We start from the raw sequence: 25,692 nt of genomic DNA, 5'->3' as shown, positions 1-25,692 counted from the left end.
ACTTGAAAAGAGATTTATGGTGTGTGATTATGAAAGAAAAGATCTCTTTAAAATAATAAGGAACCAGGAAGAAACAATTCAAAGGCTAGAAGACAAGAAGATTTATAACTTAAGAATAAAAAATGTGAGCGAAGAAGCAGGAGTAACTACAAATGAACTACAAAGACTATTCACAGATATAATTAAGGAAAACTTCCCAAGCATAGGAAAAAGAAATGATATCCAGATAAATGAGGAATACAGAACTCCAGCCACCTACAACCAAAACAGATCTACACCCAGACATATAATAATCAAGATTCCAGAAATCCACCACAAGAACAGAATATTAAAAGCAGCCAGAGAAAAGAAGCAGATTACTTCCAACGGAAAAATTATCAAAATAACAACAGACTTTTCAACATAAACTCTCAAATCGAGAAGAGCCTGGGGGAAATAGTCCAATCTCTGAAAGAAAATAACCTCCAACCAAGACTGATGTACCCTGAAAAACTCTCTCAAAATTAATGGAGAAACAAGATATTTTCAAGACAAGGAGGAACTGTGGGTGTTCATGGCCACTAACTCAACCCTACAAAAAATACTGAAGGACATTCCAGAGAGAGAGAGGAAAAAATACCAGGATTCCAGCAAGAGTGACAGAGAGGCCTCAATGAATCGGGCAGTCAATGGAATGAAGGAGTAAAGTGGACAAACAATAGCCGAAGAATAGAATAGCAGAGATGAGGCAGAGACAGTAAGCTATAATCTTTAATACAGATAGCCCTGATACACTAACAAAAAAGAAACACAGGCAGAGTAGATTAGGAGACAGGATCCATCGAGATGCTCTGAATAGGAGATACACTCAACCTGAAAGAGTGTTAATAAACTGAGAGTCAAAGAAAACAATGCTGTATGTGACAGGAAACCAGAGAGAAATAGGGGCAACTCGTCCAGCAGCCGCCGATAGACTGGAAAGCTATGACACTTTTGGGCAGTGTAGAACTACACAGCTGGAAGGAAGGACAACCTTGTGACTTTAGTAAGTAAAGGAGTACAGCTCAAGATCAAGCTCAGAGGTAAAAAGGTTTAGCAACACTCAAGATAGACAACAGGTTGGCACCCTAATCTAAAAACTAAAAGAGCTAGTGGGACCCAAAATATACAAAGCATCCTGAAAAAGGGAAAGGGGAGGAACTGTCTAAGAAAGGAAGGCAGAGGACATTGTTAATAGTATATCAGGTTTTAAAAGTTACGGTAGTCTTATCACTCTGTTCAGTTTGATTATATTTTGTTCTGGTCTGTCTACTCATATTAGATTTGAGGGCACAGACAGCTAATCCAAAAATAGCAGGTTATACCACGGTAACTATCCTTAATTTCCTATTAACTTACACTGAAACCCTGCATTACTTACATTGTCTTACTATGACTGATCTTATTTGAAGCTGGTTTGTAAGACAGATGTTTAGCCTCGACTGATTTTATTCAAACTTGGTATGCTTGATAGTATCAAGTCTAAGAGTAGAGGCAACTACTCTGATGATAGCAAGATGTAAAAGATACTCATTCTGTTTTTGATTATTAACTGCTTTCAAGTCCTATGATGTTTTCAAAGTTGTGTTTTTATTAAAATAGCTATGTAATGTTATGTTCAATGATATGCCTGACGATGTGGACAATTCTATTGAAAACAACAAGAGAAAGCATAGCAACTACTGTAGATCACCTAATAGTGTGGTCCTATATGTCTTTTTCATTTCGTATTTTTCTAGGAATTTATTTTATTGTCTTATTTTCCCTATAACACAGAAAGGATAGATGTGCATGTAGAGATTCACACATGGGGAGAGTTTCTAAACTATTTATGGGAACGGGTTATATAATACACGACGTAATGAACAGATACTCTGAAGAAGAGACACTAAGAAACCCAATGCTAATTCTGTAGCATTATGATATAAAATCTAGCAATACTATCATTTACTGTTCAGAGTGATATTAGTCTAGTCTCTTATGTTCAATTTCAGCATACATAAAGACAAAAACAACTACTACGAAGAGGCTGAGAAACATGGTAGTCATTAATGACTTTCCCAAAATCAGGTCTTAAAGACCTAAAAAGCCTTCATCATCCTGTAATGATTTGGTTAGTTCTATAATGTTCAATATATATTCAATGTGTGTGAAGATGGGGACAACTATTTGGAAGAAAACTAGAGAAAGTAAGATAGATAGTGAAGATCTCCAGTGGACTTGCTTTGAAATCTTTATTTCTTTAAATTGTTCCCTTATAAACTGTTTTGTTCTGTTTTGCTGTGTTTAGTATTACCCTCTTTAAGATAAAAAACAAGTGTGTAGGACTGATAACCATATTACTAAGTTCTTGTTGGATGGGGTTGAGCAGAACTGTTAACAGTGTCATTATTTGGGGCTGGGGATTTAGCTCAGCAGCATAAGCACCTGCCTTCCAAGCAGGCAGTCGTGAGTTCGATCCCTGGTACCGATAAAAACGAAAAAGACAAAAAAAAAAAAAAAAAAAAAAAAAAAAAAAAAACAGTGTCATTATTTGAGTATCACAATTTTGTAACTCGGGCAACTATTTCTAAGATGATGGTGTGTAACTTATCAACTGGTGATTTCTTACTCTTTATTTTTCTGAAATTCTGAATTGTTTCTACCCTGTTTTTCTGGTTTTTTTTCTTTCTCTTTAAATAAAAAAGACGTTCAGCTATAAAGAAGGACAAAGTCACGGCTTTTATAGGTGAATGGATGCAACGAAAGATCATATTTGTAAGTGAAATAAATCAGACTCAAGTGTGTAAACATTGTCTTGTTTCCCTAGTACAAAAAACTGAAAAGAGTAAGTTCCAAAATGTACAATAGATATTTTGAAAAGGAAATAAACTGCTCAAAAGGAAAGAACATCTGTGTTTGGGGGAAAAGAGAAAGAAAGGGAAAAGATCATATACATACATACGCACACATGCACGCGCACACACACATACACACACACAAGACAGATAACTATACTACTAATCTCTGTTCATCAAAAAGACAGTTTGTGCTTTCACTGATCATTCTCCATGCCTATGTCTTATAATCTGAGCAACTACTTTGAAGACATCAATGTGTAATATATTAACAATTGTTAGTCTATTGTATTGAAATTTTGTAACATTGGGTTTTTTTGTTTAAACAAATACATTCAACAAAGTTAGGTTTATGATGAACTATAACAAGAGAAATCCTAAACCACAGGAAAACTTGAAACATCTAAAAGGAGATTTGGGAAGGAGGAAAAAAAAAAAAGAAAAGAAAAAGAAAAAAAATGTATTTTACATCACAAATACAACGTGTTAGATGCAGGATACAAGTCCAGAGGTTGTGTAGGCAACTGAAGTTATCAGTATGAAGCAGTCTACTCTAACTTTCAGATGTTTTACAGGAGCTTCGTGCTAACCATAAAGTGGATAACTACAGCAAATACGTAGATAATAAAAAGAATCAAAAGACTTTATAGAAAATGATCTAGTAACAAACAATATTCAAGGAAGGAAAGAACAAAAGATCTACAAAACAATTAACCAAACAGCTGAACTGTGTAAACTATACTTAACAATCAACCTGACTGGATTAAGAGGCCCTGAGAAGTGGCCGGATCACACCTCCCTCAGATTAACCCTCTGACAGTCTTTGCAGCTGGGCCGCTGGGGGGCCAGTGCTCCTCCCTGTGCTCTGCATCCAGCTCCATGAAGTGAGGAGTTTTTTCCAGCACGCCGTGTTCTATTACAATGTTCTATCTTAGAATCGCCCCATTGTGAAGGGCACCCTTTAAAACAACTAAACTAAACCACTACTCTTTTAAATTCAAAGGTTATTTTGTACCAGCAATGGGGAAACTGACTAATATGTAAATTCTTACCCACTCATAATTACACTGAATGCAAATAGATTAAAGTCTCTAATCAAAAGACAGAACAGGGGCCGGGGGTTTAGCTCAGTGGTATAAGCGCCTGCCTGGCTAACGCCAGGTCGTGAGTTCAATCCCCAATCCTCCCCCACCTCCAAAAAAGACAGAATGTCTGAGGAATGGGCTGAAAAGAAGACCCAACTGTGTTACATGCTATCTACTAAGAAATTCACACTGGCTTTAGGTGAAACATAGATTGAAGCTAAACAGATAGGAGAAGATAGCCACACAAATGGAAACCACAGAGATCAGGAATGGCTGTACTTCCATCAGCTAAAATAGGCTTCAAGTGAAAAAGACACAGAAAATCATCATTTAAAACTAAAAAAAAATGCACCCAACAATTGAGTACTCAATTCAATAAAACAAGTATTGTTGGACATAAAGTTGGAGAAAATGAGCGATTCAACAGTAATAAGGAACTTCAATATTCTACTCTCAACAATGAACAGGTAAACCAGAGAAAATAATCAATAAGGAAATACTGCCACCAAACTGATAATCATGTCAATATTGCTTCCAACAGGAGTATAAAACTAGAGCCTGATGTGGTGCTCCAAGCCCATAATCCCAGCACTTACAAGGCTGAGGCAAGAGGGTCTCTATGAGCTTTAGGGCCAGCTTGAACTACATGATGAGTTTAAGCACAGCCTGACCTGCGTGGTAGGACCCTGTCTCAAAAATCCATACAACAGAAAAAAAAAGTGTGAAACTAGAAATTAACAATAGGAACAATTTTGGAAAATTCACATATACATGTAAATTAAACATGCCCCCCCCTAAAACCAATGGATCAAAGTAAAAATCAAAAAAGAAATTTGAAATGTTTTCAGGCAAAAATATAGCAAAACTTCTACTATACTAAAACCGCAGCAAGAGTAGTTCTAAGAGAAAGCTTCTAGCAATAAGTATCATATTAACAATTCAAAAGTCACACACACACCTTTTCTCACATATCATCACCAAGGAATAAAACCTGATCTGTCACTGCCACAGAGTTAAAGAGCTCAAAAAATAAATAAATGAATAAAAAAAAGAAAATTAGCACCTTCGGGAAATAAAACAATATTATGCTAGCAGAAGGAAGGACATGAAAAAATGAGACCAGAAACAGAGAACAGAAAAATCAGCAAATCTTCAGTTATATTAAAAATAAGATTCAAATATATAAAATGAGAAAATAGACACCACCACAGCAGGCATCTTGGAAACAAAAAGGATTACAAAATAAATTGGGACACACATGTGTAAATACCACACTGTTTCTCTGATGTGAGAAACTGAAAATGTAAATAAGAACCAAAATGTGTAACAAATATTGTGAAATACAAAGAAAATGTTCAAGGGGGAGAACAAAGGAAGAGGCAGAGGGGAAAGGAAGGAAATAAAAGAATGGAAGAAAAAAATGGAAATAAGGATTTTGTAAATAGAGGAAAAATAAGTTATATCATGTATAGGCACAAATTTCCATAATAAATATGATCATTATGTGTATCTAAAATGTAGAAATATCTGATTAGAAGGAAAAAAGGATCACAAGAGACCATATCAATAATTATGTGGTAACAAACTTGAAAACCTAATGGAAAGTGATAAAGTTCTAAGAAAATACAACCCACCAAGGTTGAATCAGGAAGAAATAGACAATCTGAGCCAATCAATAGTAAATATTAATACAAAAGGAGTAATTTTCAAAAGCCCACTAAGGAAAAGCCCAAGAATATAGGAGATGGCTTTCAGTTGATTACTACAAATCCTTCAAAGAATACAATACTTGTCACACTCTCCCAAAAATTAAGGCTAGGGCATGTATTTCCTAACACATTTTGCAAGTCCATCTTCACTCTGATTCCTCAAAGATACCACAAAAAGTATAGGCCAAACATCTGTGATGAACAGTGATGCAAAACTCCTAGGTAAAATATTCAGAAATCAAATGAAACAACACATCAAAACAAAATATCATAAGTAAATAGAATTTATCTTTGGCCTGCAAAGGTAGCTGAACCCAAGTAAATCAATCAATGTATTAATACGAAAAAAAAAAAAAAAGCACAGGATCATATCAACAGGTGCAGAGAAAATACTCAACAAAGTTTAGTATCCTTTCTTGGTAAGAACTGTAACAGTCTAGATACAGAAAGTAGGGCCAGGGATTTAGCTCAGTGGTATAAGTGCCTCCCTGGCAAGTGTGAGGTGATGAGTTTGATCCCCAGTACCAAAAAAAAAAAAAAAAGACAAATACAGAAGGCAAGTTTCTTGGTACAGTAAAGTACATTTATGGTATTCCTTTGACTAATGTCAGAATCAATGCTAAATGAAATAAGCCAGGTTGATATGTACAATCTTTAAAAATAAACCAATATGTAGAGGTAAAGAATAAAACAGTGGTTACTAGTGAGGAAGAAACAGATGTGGATTAAATGATATAAAGTAAGACATATACAATGGGAACAAATCATAAGAGCTAAAGCTCAAAATGAATACTATAGTTAATTATAGTGTACTGCAGTCAAGAATTTTGCTAAGCAAACGTGTACCTCATGGCTATGCCATGAGACAGAAAAAGAGGTAACTGTGTAAGATGGAATGTTAATTTCTTTCACTACAATAACTATGTATGTACCCTATAACATCATGTTGTATATCTTAAATATGTGTATACAAAAAATGTTTTAAAAATATTTTAAATAAGATTGACAATTAAACTATGAATGCAATTAAATAAAATGTATGTTTATATGATTTATATATTTAATTTTGTATAGGACTTTGTTTATATATTATAGTACATTTACACTGTCAATGTATATACCTGTGTATGTGGAAAGAGACAGATTGCCAAATGAGATGAAAAATACAATATATGAAACAAAATATGCACTGGACGAAGTTAGCAGTGAACAGTAATTGCCACTGCAGAAAAAATTAGTGAACATGAAGACACACAACCAGGAACTGAATTGATCAGGACACTAAAACAATGGTATACCATGACCATGTGTGTTTCATCAACTTTCAGCATGTGAAAGTCAACATAATTCACTATGTCACCACAAAAAAACCCACAAGATCACCTCAACTGATTCAGAAAAAGCACTAACAAAATCTAATACACTTTCGTAAGAAAAACAAAAGTCTAGTGAACAGAAATAAAAGGCAAGTTTTTCACCTATGAAAAACCCAGAGCTAACATCACGTTCGTGGGCATAGGACTGAAACTCCTTCCCCATAAGAGCAAGACAAAGTGCTCACCCCACATCTACTTAACACAGGTCTGGAAGTTCTGGCCAGAGAAATTAAATAAGAAAAAGAAGCAAAATGTGTACAAACTGTAAAGTAAAATTATGTCTTTAGAGACGATATTACTGTATGCACAGAAAATTCCAATTCAACCAAAAATCTGTTAGAATAATTTAATGAAAAGCACAGAATCGACACACGCCCCTCAGCTGTGTTTCTATATACAATCTACAAAACAAAATGATTTCACTTACAACAGCATCGATGAGAATTAAACACATAGGAATCAACCAAGATGAACGAGTTGTATGCTACAAAGTATAAACCACTGCTAAAATTAAAAACAATCCAAATAAATGCAAAAGACTTCCATGTTTATAGACTATAGCCTGACAAATGCCAATACAACTTACAGATCTATGTTTATCAAAGTTGCAGACATTCTTTATAGGAAGAAAAAAATTTACATTGCTCTACATATTGCAACAGATTTAAACTATGTAAGTTATATTATTCCAACACTCTGAAATAGAACCCCTTTTGTCAACTTTCTTGTTTAAATAAATACACTGCAAGGGATAATTTACATCAAGCTTTCCTATTTGACATGAAAATGAAAGTGTGACCATTTCCTACTCCTTTGGTTACTCACCTGAGACCGTGGTCTGTAATCTGGTAACAGCCAGACAGACTGAGAAACAAAAGTACACGTCCAGTCTCTTGATCAGATTTTTCACTCCCAAACTCAAGTAAGTCTTTCCTCCTAGGCAATGTAGTCCTTAACGCTTTCCTACACATTGCAGAAGACTCTGGGAGTGCTGACATAGTTCTTAGAGCTGTTCCTGTGCAACAGAATGAATGGCCACAATAAGCAAAGGCCGGAGAAGCGCAATGTGGCTGCCAGCAGACACTAGTCCTTAGTCCAACAATATCCTTACTGTAACAACCAGACGAGGAACAACTGAAGTTGGATGCTGTTTCCATTACACAGAGACTTTCAACGTTTCTGTGTCTCCATTCCACTGCATCTTCAATATCAGCCAAATCTTCAGCATCTAACATCCACACATACGGAGAAGTAAAACCTTCAGAAGAAACAGGCTTAGTCCAGGTGTGCTCACTGTCTATTTCTTCTGCAATGCCTTTTTGAGTTAAATCGCGCAAACAGGAATACTGCCTGGTAGACTGCATAGTAATGTCTTTGTCTTTCCATTTAGCTGCAGTAATTCTGCTTGGAGTAGTTTTCAGGAAATCATTCTGATGAGATGCTAGAATCCCAAGAGCTCTAGAAATCTTCTCTAGAGCCACATCTGTGATCTTCTCACATCCCGACAGATCCAGATGCCGAAGACTTTGGCAGCAACCAAGCCAAGACCAACTACAATTAAGAGGTAACAAGACTACTAGTATATGTTGTTAAATTCTTCAAATTATCTGACTACATTTGTATAGTTGGATGTTAGAAAAACAGATTTTACATCTAATATTATCACACAAGTATCTGCTAAATATTTACCGTTACAAGGTAATACTTTTGGTGTTAAGCATATAAAAACAAAGTGACATTCATTAGAAATTAACAGTACTGCTAACATAACAGATAGGATGGCAGAAGGGTAAGTATAAAACTTGTTTATTATCCTGAACGTAATTGGCAGGGCAAAAATATTATACACGTATAAGAGAAGGACAATATCTAAGGCTTAATGGAGGAAAGTACCTAAGAAACACTATCCAGAAATTAGGTAACTGGCCTTAGACAGGAGAAAGATCTTTCTCTCTGAAATAATATACTAGCATGGGAGGGGGCACACCGGAATAAAGGGGAAATTGGTAGTATACAACAAAACGTAATCTACAGAAAGTAGATGTGTACAGAAAGTACAGCTGGAATGAGTGGTACTCTAAAAATACAAAGGAAGCTGTGCCAAAGGGCGTAAGGCCAAATGAAACCTTACACACATGCAGCACAAATCCACGGTTGTAAAGCAAAGCTCAAAGGCCTAATACAGTCAGTACCTGGTTACAGATATGGCAAAATGATAGAAATTTTGGATCAGCTGGGAGTAGTGGATAGCAGAAAAAGAAATGGACGTTGCTATCAAGTTATAGCCAAACAAGATGAGCAGTAAAAAATAACAGCATGATTAAACTGTCATGATGTAAATGAACGAGAAAATAATTCCACTAATAATCCATTATAGTTTAAATATTTTAAAATAACTAACCTGTCAAATGCAGAATCGGAAATGTCAGTCTGAGTAAGATCCAGATGCTCCAAGTTAGGGCAAAGCTCTAAAATCTGCCTAACCTAAGGGAGAAAGAGCTGCCATAAAGATCAGCACATCTTTAGTCAGAGAAGCAATAGGCACTCACTAGTAAGTATAATCCAGCGGTCCTCAAACTCAAGTGCATGTTTAAAAAAAAAAAAAAAAAAGTCACCTGAATAGCACATTGCAAATACATATTCTAGGCTCAAATCCCTGAGAACCTATGTTAATGTTGTGAGGTACCACTTAGGAATTTCTTTCCCAGTATTGGGGACTGAACCCAGAGCCATTTTAATTTTTCTAATTTTGAGCCCGGGCTGGGCTTGAACTTGCAAACCTCTTACCCCCGTCTCCCCAATGCTAGGATTTCAAACATACATAAGCTTGACTGGCTGCAAACTAATGTGTTTTAGAAGTCTTCAATATACACTGACGTAGGAATTCATAAGATGCACTTTCACAGACATCATTAAGGTGGTTCAGGACTGAATCCTAGCACTCTGGGAGGCTGAGACAAGATCATAAATTTGAGCACAGTCTTATATAATGATTCAGCAAGACCCTGCCTCAAAATTTGAAGGCAAATTTTTTTTATAACAGCTGGAGATGTAGCGCAGCTCTCAAGTCTTGCTTGGGTTCAATTACCAGTACTGCAAAAACCAAAAACAGTGATTTTATTTCACTTGACCATCTTACCTACATCTGAGTACAGTATTTAACCTTTCCCAGTCTGGTTATCTCATCCATAACATGTAAGCAATGATACTCACGCAAAAAAGATTTTTCTAAGAACTAAAACAATACGAGACTCAGTAGTGTACATATCTATTCAGAAGGCACTCACCATATTATTCCCGTAATTAAGCTCAATAATAAACCAAAGCTGTATCACTACTATTTGTCTTAGTTCCCAAGCTATTGCTAACATGTACATACCATTTTGCTGGAAACTGCAGAGCTGTATGCCAACACTAAAGTTTTTACAGAAGTACCGACATACGGCAGAACATTATGAATTAAGCCATGGAGTAAGCGTTTTTCCATTTGTGCAATGCTGATAGCAGTCGACTCCTCTGCAGACTCTTCTGTAAAGATGAATTCAAAAATCTAAGATTTCAACACACTAATTACAATTACAGTACTTAAAGACTAGCCAGCTGTTAACTATGAAATATTTTGTGCTGTCTCTAAACTCCCTTCTCAAGCAACTCCAATTTCAGGCAATAAAGTAAACTTTTAAAAGAACTCTGAATACTTAAAGATAGCAATGCTCTTCAAGGGAAAATAGAATATATATCAAAAGAAAAGACACATGGTTAAATGTATAATCAGTTATTCTACTGAAATAAGGACACAAATCTGAACATATATGAAATGACACTCAGCCTGAACATAATGAATCAAGCAAAGGAAGGTATCTTAAAATCATTAAGAAGTTAAAAATGAGCATGGCCCACCCCCGTAATCCCAGGGAGGACAGAGCAGAGGAACTGAAATCCCGAGCCCAGCTTGGCCCCCTTCTCACTGACACTTTCTCAAAGTAAAACAATTTTTAAAAGGACAGGGATGTATTCAACTTGCATGTTTACAACAGGTTGCACTAATATAACCACCACCACACAAAAAAATTTATTTTAAAATGCCAGTTTTATATTTTAAAAGATACTACATTAAAAAGGAACTAATAATTTTAAATATTTTCTCAAGATTCTATTGTTATTGTCCTTATTATGTAAAGGCCTAACTTGAATCTCTCTAAACAGAAAAGTTTAAAGTCAAGGAAGACTAATTTAAAATAAAAGTGAAAAAAATAAAGTAAAACAGTGGACAAAAGGATTATAAATGAAGAAAATGATTTGTAACTAATTGCTTCATATCTGTATCTATTATCTTAAACTTCTCCTTCACCAGACACATATGTAAAACACAAAGAAATAAAAATTCTCTCAATGAGCCCTGTTTACTCTACTACGACTTCATTTCCAATCCTTTACTTTCTGTAGCCCTCCTTATGTACATGTGCACTGCTTACTGTAAAATCTCTACGAAACACAAAAACGTGGTGAGTGGTCGGTCACCTCCGCCTGAGGAGTAAAGACACCCAAGCTGCACACAGTGCTGAGCAGAAGGCAGGTCCACAGGGGAGCCTGGAGCTCACCCACAAATGAGATGGAGAACACTGTCTTCCAAATGACTCAATCTGTTTTTCCTTTGGGAAGGTAAGGTAAGGAAGGCAACTAAACCCAGTACTCACAGGTGCTAAGCATACAAACCTTAACTCCAATCTTCATAGCTTTCTTTGTTTGGGTTTGGTTTTTTGAGGTGGGGTCTCACTAGGTAGTGTAGGCTGGTCTTGAGCTCACTTTGTAGCTCAGGCTACCCTCAAACTTGCAGCAATCCTCCTGTCACAGCCTCCCATCCACTAGGATGACAGGTGTGCACCACCACACCTGGCTCTTCTCTCAAGTATTCAGACAAACACACAAAAGCCTCGATTCATCCTCTATATCATAGATTCTGGGGTTAATTTTCAAGAGATGAGAAATCAATTCTTCCCTAAGGTGACAAGTAAGACTTTACCTCCTTTGAGTTTTCACTCAAATCTAGGGGAAACTAAATCACTCTTTTAAAGATGGCAACTTCTTCCCTTTCTTTCTGGCACATTTCCCTTCTTTTTCTCCACAACACTTCTCCGCCTCCCATCTCCATGTTTTCAGCTCTGCAAGGCCAGTGCACTTTCTCCCCTTCTGCTCATCACCGAGTCCCTCACACTTGGACAGAGTCCCCCCCATCCCCCCACCCAGGATGCACAGCAGCAGGTCTGAGCGGATGCAACTCCCCTTACAAAGCACCTTCCAAAACCAGACACGGCAGTTCTCACTTTCCACATTTAGCTCCCACTGGAGCAGCTGTAAGTAAAATACACCATTCTAACCCAGAATCCCCTACAGTTTGTTTTAGCAGGTAGAAAACTGTTATTTTTCTACTTCATTATCTCTCAGTAGTTTTTTTCTAGAATGGTATCTAAAACAGAACTTCTGTCTTCCTCCTCTACATCCAAGAACAGCATCCATACGCACTTCTACTACAGCATTTTTCATTACACACCTTGAATTGAGAATTATGTATTCTAAATTCTCCTCCACCTCTGAGTTCTAAGTGGGTAGGAAAACATTCTGATAAACTCTTGAACTTTCCAAGTACATAATGAATGGCTACGCTATGAAAGTGTATCTTATGACTTCCTATCTCAGAGTGTCATTGGATACTGCTTAAACATGCTAGTTTGCAGCCAGTCAAGCTCATGCATGCTTGAAATCCTAGCACTGGGGAGACGGAGTAAGAGGACTGCCAAGTTGAAGCCCAGCCTGAGAACCTGGCAAAACCATGTCTCAAAATAAGAAAATCTGTACCCTGTACACTGGGCCACAGACAGGTAAATGAAATTCTCAGTTTGTTTAAAAAAAATGTCAATACGTTTTTCTAGATAAATACAGCCATTGATAAGCAAGGTTAGGGAGAGAATAGCCAATTATAAAAGTTTCATGTATGAAAACATCTGGAGGGGTTGCAGGGCTGAGACTTAAACCCAGAGCCTTCCACACAGTAGGCAGGTGCTCTGCTGTTGAGCTACACCTCAACCAGAATCTTCAAGGACAACTCCCTCCAGAGGCAAGTGTTACAACCTCACAGATGAATAAGCACTCAACACCTCATCTCCTTCCTCGGGACACAGACAACTCAGTAAGGCTGAGGAATTGATTCATTAACTGCCTCTAAAAAGCACAATGTAAGTGATGAAGTTCTGTAATAAATACACTTTATTCTCATAGGGGAACTGGGTATCATTTTTAAATTTTAATATAAAGACACACAGGAAGCAATACAATGCACATTTAAACCACTTCAATTAGAATAAATTTTGTTTACTTATTATTCCTTCAAATTTTAAAAAGTAGTAGGCTTAAAAACAAATTTCTTCCAAAAACACCAAACACAGGAATGTTAGCAATAAGCACTAAAATGTCAGTCACTAAAACAACATGTACTAACTTTAACGCCAAGCCCAGCTCACCAGATTCGTCTATATCAGCATCTTCATCCCGCTCCTGAAAAGCACGACTCTCATCTCGCCTGCTTCTCACCCATTCTTCATCGGGCTCAGTATCAAGGTTAGCAGCAGGACCACTGTACCAGTCCCCTACTCGGTGAACAAACAAGTGAGAGTTACAAAGTAAGATAAGAAATCTATTTTTACCAAACAAAGATACCTATTTACAATAAAAATCTCTATACACAAAAGATGTACTAGCCCCAGACAATGAAATAGCTATTTTTAGAATCACTTACAAACTACACTTAAGTAAGTAAAGCATTCAATTTCAAATGCACTGAAAAGAACTGATGGTGTGACTTCAGATAAAATTATTAACCAACCATACAACAACTGACATTTTCCCAAAGTAAACCTTACTCTTCAAAACTATGGAAAATAATTACAAAAACTTATAGTCTGCTATATGCCTGCTATATATCTACTCTCTATGTACAAGGTTTTTCAAGTTCACCTTTTATACAAATAAGCTCAATGGTTATAATTCCATTTCCAAGGAAAATAATTATCAATAGTCTTACAGGCAATTTTTAAAAGTCATTGAAGCAGCCTAACCTTTTTCCCCTACTGTGGCTTCACAGTGGCTTCAGCAATAGCCTTATTACGATGACAAGCACAAGTCAGAAAAATGTGGGTGGACTCAAAAAGGAAAAATTAAGGTAAAGCAAAAGCATACATTTTTAGACCCTGGAGATTATACTGCAACTAAATTATATCATCATGAAGTAAGGCAATACAGAATTTACTAAACTTTTAACATTACATCTAACTCAAAGTTTCTCAACCTACAGAACACTGACATTTTCCATTCTGTGGTGGGTGACCTAGAGGCTATAGTATGATTGGCACAATCTTGACCTCTAACCCAGGTTGCTAGACTCCAGTATAATATCCAAACACAGAAAAAGCAAAACTGTCTTCCAGATATTTAAGTATACATTGGAAGAAGGTAAAGCCACTCAATACAAATGCCATAAATAAACATATTACTAGGATTTTTTGTTTACATATATTAGAAACAAAAAAAAACCCATATTTAAAATTCAGGTGACTTCATAAAAGTTAGCAGAGGAAATCACATTTGATAAGAAAGAAACCTTAGTAAAAGTACTTCATACATCCATATTTGCCTTTTTACTCAATATTCCATCATCCTATTAAAAATTAATTCACATAAAGATAATTCTATTCATTTGAATTATACAAGTCAATTGCAATATTCCAAATAGCTTTACTCAAGAAACACTAAATAGGTTTGGGGATGTAGCTCAAAAGCACAGCACCTGCCTGGCAAGCATAAGGTTGGAGTTTGACTCCCAGTATCAAATAAACAAACAGAAAAATGAATAAATAAAACTAGTATCTACCACTTATTTTTAAAACACTACAAGCTGAGATGCCATGTTCCTGTGGTTCCAGCTTGCAGGACACTGAAGAAGGTGGGTAACAGGTTACAGACCAGCCTGGGTAACACCACAAGCCCCTACCTCAAAAACAAACAAACCAAGAGACACAAAAAAAGTCCTACATATTACTGTAACAAACTGCTTCAAGACTTAAATTTAGTCAGAGAAAATTATGTGACATTCATATTTGCATGTTAAAAGTCACACAGCCACATGTAAGAGAAAGTTATTTTAAAAGTTCATATGAATTCTGAGTTAATACTCACATAGAAGTGTTACTTCAGTGACAGAAAAACGTGGATCATATTACTTGCATTTAACCCATGATCCATTATATCCTCAAGAAAAAAATTTTTAACTGTTCACATGTGAAAGTAACTTACCACAATGAAATGGGTATGAGACTATGATTCAGAGAATGAGAACTACCAACCACGCGCGTGTGCAGACGTGCACACACACACACACACAACTTCATAGAATTTATTCTGTACTTTTAGAATACCCAAACTAATTATGTAGACAGTTCTGAAAATCTGTGACATTTACTTTTAACCTTTTACTATGAAAAACTCCAGTCAAATGCTGAAAGAATTATTATAACGAATTCCCATGCATTCAACAGCTACTTCAATAATTATCAGTCTTTCCAATTTTTTAAATTCCCTTTTCCAATTGTTTTTTTCTTACTATTTTGAAGACAATGGTAGACATCATATAATTCACATGGCTACTTCAGCACTGCTATCTTTTCTGAAATATATACCAAGAACATATCTTTTAAGTATGAAATGCATTTTTTGGCAATGATCTCAAGAATTTCTCTTCCTACCCTTCTCAATGACTATGAGTATTCATCTAGAAAAATGTACTGACATATTTTTAAAACAAATTAAAAATCCCATTTACCTACCTCTGGCCCAATGCACAGGGTAAAGATGTTTCCAAAGGGATCCAGTTTTTGCCAGCTGAGACCATTTGGTGCTGACTTGACTGCACCGGCATAATTCTTGAGGATTAAGGTAACTGAAAATCGACAGCATTACCTCAGGTGGAAGATGGGTTATACCTGTTGAGTGCTCTGCCACTTCTGCTTCTGAAATTTATAAAAAAAAAAAAAACTTTAGCAGGAAAGGCTGTAAGAGCAAATGTAGTAAGAAATTAAAATTATGCTTTATAAGCAAAGCACAGTGCCTGAAGTTAATTCCTTTCTGCTTACAGGATGTGAAAAGGAAGTAACACCTAATAGAGGTAACATGCAGATGCTGAGCTTGTCAAGAACTCGTAGTTAAACTATCACAGCCCAGATCACACTTCTTCAGTGAGAGCTACAAAATGAACACAGAATTGACTTCCTCTTACAAAGACATCACAGAAAAAACAATACTCACTTTATAGTATAAGTAGCATCATTTGAAAAAGGAACCAAACAGGTTACACAGCTTTAAATCAACAGTAGTAGAGTCAGCCAGATTACGAGATCTGCAAGGCATTTTGAATGACATACCCATTTTCCATTCATACATTACATATATCTGAGTTATCTTTACAAAGCAACTTAAATATAGAAATGCTATGACCAAATCTGCAACACTTTTTAAATGTAAAATATCTTAAGACACAACGCAAGACAATTTGCTTTGAAGGACTGGGAAAATTAAATATAATAAGTGTGATGCTTTTAAATCTCAAGTTATAACTACAATTAAACCAGATGCAACAGGTCTTAAGCTTGGTAGCTAAGGCACAAGCTGCCTTACACAGTAAAGCTTACATACAAGTTTTATGGGTTTAATCATAGCCTAACTTATACAATCATTTTTGTTTCAACATGAATCTCAGCTACTTTGCTAAGTAAAATGAGAAAAGATCAGTTTAAAAAAAGTTGTAGACTATTTCAACAGCAATGACACTGCTATTGCCCATCTAGAAAAAGCAGAAGATTTTTATTAGCCTAAGGATGCCAATTGTTTATTGAAGAGTGTTTTAAAGAGAAAGGCTATTGAAGACAAATAGAAAAACTAAGGAAGAAGTAACCCATTAAGAAAAAAAGGCAAGCACACATTATCTGCATTTCTTACTTGTATTTGCAAATTAACTACACATAAAAAAACACCCCCTCTCCTACAGTGCCCTGAGTATCACCAGGTATAAACTAAGAATGGCAAGTAGGGAAAGACGGACGTAAACTGCGGTGTTCCCTGACTACACCAGGGTTACGTCCCAGTAAACCCATCAGCAGCAGAAGGTATCCAAGGATGAAAATGCACTGAGCGCACCGAGGCTGTGAAACTCCTCACGGCTCAGCGCCATGGTGCTGCAGCACCACTGCACCTCCTTCCCTGTGACCAAAGGGCTGGGTGGGAGCGCGACACCGCACACAGGTGGCCAGGAAAGATGAAATTCAGTATCAGAGTTATGGTATGTGAACCATCTTTCTTGTAACGTCAAGAAATTATAAGTTGGACCACAGTAGGTCAGGAACTACAGCTTTGAAGAGTCATGAAAAACACAGAGAAAGATAAAAGCAGCCACTATGGTAAGTGGAGCTTGGAAAGTCTGAGGATACTGCAAAGGTGTTCTGTACGTGGTAGTTCTCAACAATTCTGATTAGACCAAAAAACAATTATTAATGTGCACACACAAATTTATCCAAGAAACACTGCACTGCATATGGCCCGAGTACATGTTAAATTATTAAAACACTACATTTAAAATAGAACCTACTATCTTCAGCTACATGTTCTGTTTATTTAGTTTGAGACAGAGTCTCACTTTATAGTTCAGGCTGCCTTCAAACTCAAAGAGATCCTTCTGCCTCTGCTTCCTGAGTGCTGGAATTAGGGGAATGTGCCACATACCCAGTTCTCCAATTACATTTACAAGTACAAACAAACAGCTTTTAACTGACTTAAATTATTCCTCAGATAAAATCTACAAATTCTAACACTGTCAATGGTACTGAGCTAATAAATTATTCTCTAAATACACTCTCTCACCAGTATCTGATTTTTCATCCACAGAATATTTGAAAAACTTCTGTCGTTCTTCAGCCTGATTCCACAGGCTAAGACCTCTAAGGAGTTCTGCAGTGTCCTTCTGAGAGCAGTGTTGTGCAATCACTTTTTTCTTAATATCCTTAAGCTCTTCATAGGTAAAATATTCCATTAACATGGGTTGAAAAACCTAAATTAAAAGACATTCCAAGGGAAGCTACTTAATTTTATTCTACACTCTGTAGACATTAAAACAGTTAGTATCTTAGGTGTAGAATTATGACCAAATATGTCAAAGACACAAATTCAGTTATTACTATTATTACTATTAAGTTTATTCAAAGAAGCAAAGAATATGGTCCCCCAAAGTCCTTTTTTAAGTCGTTTCCCCAATAAATCAGAGCCTGAAAATTTTACAGCATCAGGACAAGATTTTCCTTTACAAAATTTGTAATACAGGGCCCCTATCTCAAATGAGAATGATACCCAGTACACTGGAAACAAAAGTCACATGTCTACTGGGACATTGACCACTACTGTTTCTGAACTTTGGAGATACACCCTCAAATCAGTATTTTAGTGCACTGGTTCCTCTGAGAATTATCCATGAAGATTTCTTCTGCAAAATAGATGCCCAGTGCCAACCTTCAATTTATAAGTTTTACAGGTGGAACCAAAGTTTTTGTTGTTGCTGTTTCATAGGTAACTGGAAAGCACATCACAGATTGAAAACCACTGCTCTAAGACAGATGCAGTGGTGCACACGTGTAATAAAGGCTACCTGGGGTCTGAGGTGGAAGAATCACAGGTTTAAGACCAGTGTTGGCAACATAACAAGAACCTACCTCAAAAAAGAAAAAAAGAACCAAAAAGGAGGACCACTGGAGTAACCCAGTGACTACGATGCTGACTGCACGCGCTGTACCGCAGGGAGCTAGGGAGCCTTCAAGACGACCCTGTCAATTCATCCCACTGACTGAACTGGCTCCCAAAGGGCTTACCTGCACGTTTATGTTTTGAATCCAGGAACTTCACACAGCTACAGTCCCCGCCCTTTTTCTATTTCATTATGAGACAGGGTTTCCATTTTACTGGGAGACAGGGTTTTATGAAATCACTAAGTTTTCCAGGCTAGGTTCAAATGTGTGATCTTCCTGGCTCAGCAATCCTGAGTGCTGGAATTAGAGCCCTGCATCTGTATATTTTCTTAATTTACCAATTTGATTATAAGGTGAAACCACAGTTGAGAATCACTACAATAACAGCTAAAAAATTAACTGTTTTCTTATAAAATACTTTGTATCTTACCATGATACACATCCCATAGTAGAGAGAGAGGAAATGTTGTTCTCACCCAACGATATTCTAATACATATACATTTGTCAGAAGACTGATAAACTTAAAACTACAACTTGATTTCTAAACTCCATTATTCAAAAATACATTATTAAAGTCTTTAAATTCAGCATAAATATATTTTTAAATTTATATAATCATCAACAGATTCTGAAAAGACACTAGGGGATATAAAAGGTTATTCATGTATAACAGTGAAAACTACACATGAAAATATACATTTCTGGAGTAAATGAGACCAAATTATTCATTCACTAAAGGCAACAACCTTTTTGATAACTAATTTTCCCCCTGGTATTTGTTTTCACTTACCAAAAGGAGCTAAAGTCTATTCTCCATTAACTGCACTTACCATCCTATGCATTATTTCGAAACTCCAAAGCAAAATGGCATTGTAAAAATTTTATAAATTTAAATCACAATGGGAAAAAAAAATCGTGCTTACCTCTTCCTCCTCTTTCATGTGTGGAAGAAAATCCCTTGTAAAAGCCTCCAATCTCTCTTTCAGCTGTTTTGCATAATTTAACTGCTCATATTCATTCTGGAATCAAAAAATGATATGCTATCAAAGTTTTGTTCATTATTTATATTATGCCTGGCACCAAGAAAGTAAGTCTTAAAAGGTGACAAGAAACCTCAGGCCAGGACAGGGGGCACTGATAAATAACAAAATGGTCTCTGTACTTTTAGTACAAAAGCTAAAGAATTAAACATAGTAGCCAAGGATGGTGGTGCATGCCTATAATCCCAGTACTTGGGAGGCTGAGGCAGGAGGTTCACCGTGAGTTTGAGGCCAGCCTGGGGTACACAGTGACTCAAAACAGCCTGCACTACAAATAAAGACTCTGTCTCCAAAAAACAAAAAGGATTAAACATGGCAGAATAAAGACCAGCAGCAAAATTCAGCCTTTTCACAATCTGGCATCGAAACACTTGGGCACCTGGAAAACAACTTGGCAAAGAGAAAAAAAATAGATCTCCAGGAATCAGGAGGGAGCTGACAGGAAAATTAGAACTACAGAGTAGCTAGAGAAACAAAGCACAAGCAATGAAAAGAATGAAGCAGTCTAGAAAGCTCCCCCAGACAAGGGAGATCAGTCTCCACTGAAACCAGGTTAGCCGGGAGGTCAGAGGCCCCAGCAAGAAATAATAGCCAGCTGGCAGCACCGGCTATGAGTACTGGAAATTGGAGAAAACAGTGCGGGCCTTGACTTTGAAAATAATTCTTGCTGAGTGTGGTGGTGTATGGCTGCAATTTCAGCTCTCAGGAGGCTGAAGCAGGAGGACTGCTACAAGTTAGAGGCTAGCGTGGGCTCGTAATGAGGCCACCCTGAACTGCACAGCAAGACCCTGTCTCAAAAAAAAAAAAAGGAAAATAATTCCTTTTCCAGAGAAGACTGGAGTCAGAGAAATCCAGAGCAGCATCCAGGATATTTGACAGGGTTTAATCAGGAGTCATTCTGGGAAGAAGTTCATTATTTAAGGGTAATTACAGAACAACTCTGTTTCAGGGCTCCTGATGTCACTTACTACAGGGACAGGGCAGAAGGCCAGAAGACAGTTGCAGAGGGGATGCAGGCCAGACACAGTCACCACTGAGAACTTTAAGCTCAGGCTGGCAAGGACAAGTAAACCCATACCAATGGTCAGAAGCCAGGTAGGCATGGAGGACTTTCAGAGGGGCCTGGGTCTGGAAGCACAGGCATTAAATATAGCAGTCAGCTCAAAGCCCTGTTCTGCTGTCTGCAACCAGCACAGAACTCACTGATCTGTTTGCTTTTCCCACCTGCCAACATGAGCATATACTTTGGCTTGATGGTTGCCACAGCCCGGGGTATATGGACAGAGGGGCCATGGTAGCAAGAGACCACACCTCTGAGAACCACAGGCAGAAGGTTAGGCAGAGAAAGCTGTGACCTGGGATGCACAAAGGAGCATGGGAAGTAAAGCTGCCAGACCGACTGCAGCCTCATGGTGTATACCACTGACTTCCCGTACCAAGCAGGAAAGACAAAGCAGGATTCAGAATTCACACACAAAACCACCCAGTGTGGAATACAACCAGGTCACAGTAGTCAATCCTATCCTTCTCTCATGTCTACTAGATTCCAACCCTGCAGATCCTAGAAAGAAAGCATTCCTTCAAAAACAGGCAGGAATCTGGACTCTTCTTTTTTTCTTTTAGCAGTTCAGGATGTAGTTCTTTTTTTTTTTTTTTTCCTTTCTTATTATTTTCATTTTTTTATTTTACTGCTTTTTCTATTTCTTCTTTACTGATACTTTTAGCTAATTCTACTGATTTCCTTATATGCTTAATAGAATCTTTTATGTCACTTTTCTCATCTCCTCATCCTAATTTTCAAGCTTCTTGCATTCTCCTGTTTCTACGCTCTTTATGTGTATAACCATTAAGTTTTATTGTTTAGTTAAGTTTATGCTGTCATCAATGAATTCTTTCCTATTTTAATGATGGTACACTTATTGCATTTAGCAGGTATTAATTATGTGTCAGTATTTAGTTTGCCTGTGTCTGTGTCTCTGAATCACACAGATGCTATGTTAGAATTACAAATCTTTTTTTCCTTTTTTTTTCCACTTTTTGAGACAGTGTCTCACTATGTAGTGCAAGCTGACAATGAACTCACTATGCAATCCAAGCTAGCACAGACTCATGGTACTCCTCCTGCCTCAGCCTCCTGAGTGCTAGGATTACAGGCCTAACCCACCATATCTGGCCCACAAATCTCTTCAGGCAGTGAGACTGAAGTACAAATAAAAACCCTACCAACTAAGAAAAGCCCAAGTCTGGATGAGTTTATTACTAAATTCTACCAAATACTTCATGTAAGATCTGACACCAAAACTCTTCAAGCTCTGTAATGAAATTGAAAGGGAAGGAGTACTGTCAAAGTCATTCCAAAAGCTAACATTACCCTGACTCTAAAACAGACAAAGATCCAACAACAACAATAAAAAAAGAGGTACACCAATATCTTTAATGAATATACATGTAAAAATCCTCAACAAGATACTGGCAAACAATGCAACAAATCATCAAAAAAGATCATACACCATGACCAAGAAGGCTTTGTCCCAGGAATACAAGGATGGTTCAATCTACACAAATTAGTAAACACAATGCATCACAGTTGCAAGGACAAAAATCATATGATCATCTCAACAGTTACAAGAAAAGCCTCTGACAAAACCCAATATCCCTTTATAAGAAAAAGTGAAGAAAGTAGGTATAGAAGGACTTTATCTCATTATAGCCACTGATGACAAAACTACTCTGTCAGTCTACTAAAGGATGAAAAACTGAAAGCTTTTCCTCTAAAATCAGGAACAAGACAAGGATATCCACTATCACCACTCCGGTTCAACACTGTACTCAAAACATTAGCAAGAGCAATTAAGCAATGAAAACAAAAGAAAGGTATGTATAAGAAAGGAAGAAGTCATACTAACATTATTTTCAAATCATATGATTCTCTGAACAGATCCCCCCCAAAAATCTCACAGAATAATGAAAGCAACAGTAATGTAACAAATACAAAAATCAACATCATTCCTGTACACTAATAATGAACTGAAAAATTTCCGGGGGGGGGGGGACCATTCACAATAACACCAAGAAAAATTCAATACTTAGGAATTAACCTGACAAAGTGAAAGACTTCTGCAACAAAAAAAGACAGTGCATTGGAAAAAAAAATCAAAGAGGACATCAGAAAATGAAAAAATTACCCCTGTTCCTGGACAGTTAGAAGGAAAATAGTCCAAATAGCCACATTTCCAAAATTGATACAAAGATTTAATGCAATTCTAACAAAAATATCAACAGTATTCTTTACTAGGCTGGAGAAAGAAACGCTAAACTTTATATGGAATCAGAAGACACCCAGAATGACAAAGCAATCCTGGTCAGTAAGAGCAAACCAGGGGTCACTGCAATCCCAGGTTTGAAATTACAAAGCCACAGGGAAAAATATAGAACAAAACAAACGAACAGAACATGCCACAGACACAAAAACAGACATGAGAGCCTGGAGTGAAGGCACAAGCCTGTAATGTCAGCACTCGAGAAGCTGAAGCAGGAGGAATGAGAGTTTGAGGCTAGCCTGGGCTACAAAGTGAGTTCAACTCCAGTCAGGACTACACAGTGAGACTGTCTCAAAAAGATAAAAAACACAACAACAACAAAAAAGACATGACAATCAATGGAACAACCCCAGGCACATTCAGCTATTTGATCTTAGACAAAGGAATCAAAAACAAGGAGAAAAGAGCGCCTCTTTAATGAATGGGGTAGGAAAACTGGTTATCTACATGTAGACTGAATCTAGACCCGTATCTGTCACCACCATGTACTACACTAAAATCAAAACAGATCAAAGAACTCAAAACAAAAACAGCCTGCTACAAGATAAAATATGTATAGCTCTTGAAGTCATAGACATAGGCAAGGACTATCTAAAAAGAACTCTAGTTGCACAGGAAATGGTATCAAGAAATGGGATTATATCAAATTAAAAAACTTTTGCATAGCAAAAGAAACATTCAGCAGTGGACAGGAAATCTACAGAATGCCCCCCCCCCTAAAAAAAAACCATTGCCAACTAGTTCTCAGACAGAGAACTACTAACTAGAATATATACAGAATTCCAAAAAAGTAGATTCCCCTAAATAAAAGATCAATCAAAAAATAGGCAAGTAAAATGAACAGACATTTTAGGGAAAAAGTAGAACAAATAGCTAATGCATGATGAAATGTTCAACACTACTGGCCACTCAAGAAATACAAATTAAAAAAACACTGAGATACCGTCTTACTCTAGAAAGAAGGTCATCATTAAGAAATCAAATAGTAACAAATGCTGGCAGGGCTGTGAGGCGGGGATTCCCTACATTGTGGGTGAGAAAGTAAACTAGTACAACCACTACAGAAATCAGTACGGAGATTGCTCAAAAGATTAAAATTCCTTCCAACCCAGCTATTCCCCTTCTAGCTATCTTCCTGGAAGAATTAAAAGACTTATTACAGTGATGCATACATACTCATGTTTAAACAGCATAATTTATAACAGTTAAACAACCTACATGTCTACTGACAGATATATGGAATAAAGAAAATGTGTTATTTATCACAATGAAGTATTACTTTGCCATAAAGAAAGATAAATTTGAATCATCTGTAGGAAAAGGGACCATATGTTAAAAAAAAGACACACAAGCTTAAATATCACACAGTATCTCTTATCTGAGAAAGCCAAATTTTAAATAGCAAAATAAAAAATATGGGGTAAACAAAATACATCTTTCTCAAATGGGAAAATGATCAAAAGATGGAGGGAGCAGAGAAGAATGGAAGACAAAGGGAGTCAATAAAGGAAATAAAAATCAAAAAAATGCATGCCTATTTACACTAAAAAGTATTACAATAAAAGACACACTGCCATTAGTTCACTTCAAAATACTCTCCATTGCTTCCACCTTAGCCACTTTCTTGCCTCTGGACACAACACTTAACACCTGGGACGAAGAGGCGAGGCTAACTCTAACTCATAGTTTCTAGAAGTCTCAGTCCAGATTCTGTCAGCTCCAGGGCAGGGAGGGCACAGGGAAAGTCTGGCAGAGGAAAGCTGTTGCTATCCTGGAAACAAGCAGGGAGGGATACCCATAGCACCCAGCCTCTTCCAAGCAGCCCCCAACCTCCTAACTGCACGTTTTGGTCCAGATTCATCAGTGGACTAGCGGAGTTTAAGTACAGATCCCCATGATCTGATCACCTTTTAAAAGCACCACCTGTGAACACAGGAGACTTTAGGGGGGCAAGTCTAAATCAGTGGTGATGAACCTTTCAGCGCTTTCAACAATACAAGCAGCCCACTGCAGCACATACACCATCAGTTGGCCACCAGTCTGACTCTTAACTGTAACACACACTTATCCCGTTACTCTTGCCACATTCTGAAGCAGTTATTTAAAATCCACTTCTGTGAGTATCTACACAAGATGTGATCAAAAGTACGGTGCCTACTGCTGCCAAGTGCCATCCAACAGACGGCAGACTCATAAAAACATTAAAGCATCCTCATCTACCTTATTCAGCAGACCTGTGTGACTTCAGGCTCTTCCTCAAAGCAACTACCACGCAAGGTAACTGTTTGAAACAATTCAAAGTATCAAGGCAGCTGTGACAGAGCAAATAAACAGACACACACAAAAAAACTTCCAATACTGCTTCAAATAGGGGCAAGAATGCTGTGGGGTGTGTTCAAACACATACCACACTTCATTAAACATACACATTTCTAGTCACATCACATATGTGAATATAAAAAAACTCAG

The 25,692-nt window shown here is 37.0% G+C and overlaps 1 protein-coding gene across 3 annotated transcripts in view; it reads right to left on the bottom strand.

Annotated features, from left to right (window-relative positions):
• The window catches only part of Fbxl5 (F-box and leucine rich repeat protein 5), a 55,546-nt gene that overhangs the window by 11,406 nt on the left and 18,448 nt on the right, over nucleotides 1–25,692 (bottom strand). For 2 of the 3 annotated variants that reach the window (XM_063230149.1, XM_013146583.3), the window contains 7 exons: nucleotides 19,787–19,882; nucleotides 17,988–18,174; nucleotides 15,902–16,084; nucleotides 13,544–13,669; nucleotides 10,405–10,553; nucleotides 9,427–9,509; nucleotides 7,851–8,576 (listed from right to left, as the gene is read on the bottom strand). In XM_063230149.1, the coding sequence (XP_063086219.1) occupies nucleotides 7,851–8,576; nucleotides 9,427–9,509; nucleotides 10,405–10,553; nucleotides 13,544–13,669; nucleotides 15,902–16,084; nucleotides 17,988–18,174; nucleotides 19,787–19,882 (1,550 nt within the window). Of the gene's footprint in view, nucleotides 1–7,850; nucleotides 8,577–9,426; nucleotides 9,510–10,404; nucleotides 10,554–13,543; nucleotides 13,670–15,901; nucleotides 16,085–16,379; nucleotides 16,867–17,987; nucleotides 18,175–19,786; nucleotides 19,883–25,692 lie in introns of those variants that run through there. The other variant, XM_063230150.1, reaches the window with a different exon arrangement.

The sequence above is a fragment of the Cavia porcellus genome, unplaced genomic scaffold (assembly GCF_034190915.1).
Source record: "Cavia porcellus strain 051 isolate PalLab524CR breed Dunkin Hartley unplaced genomic scaffold, mCavPor4.1 scaffold_18, whole genome shotgun sequence".
NCBI lineage: Eukaryota > Metazoa > Chordata > Mammalia > Rodentia > Caviidae > Cavia > Cavia porcellus.
This window is presented reverse-complemented; position numbering and strand designations above follow the sequence as displayed.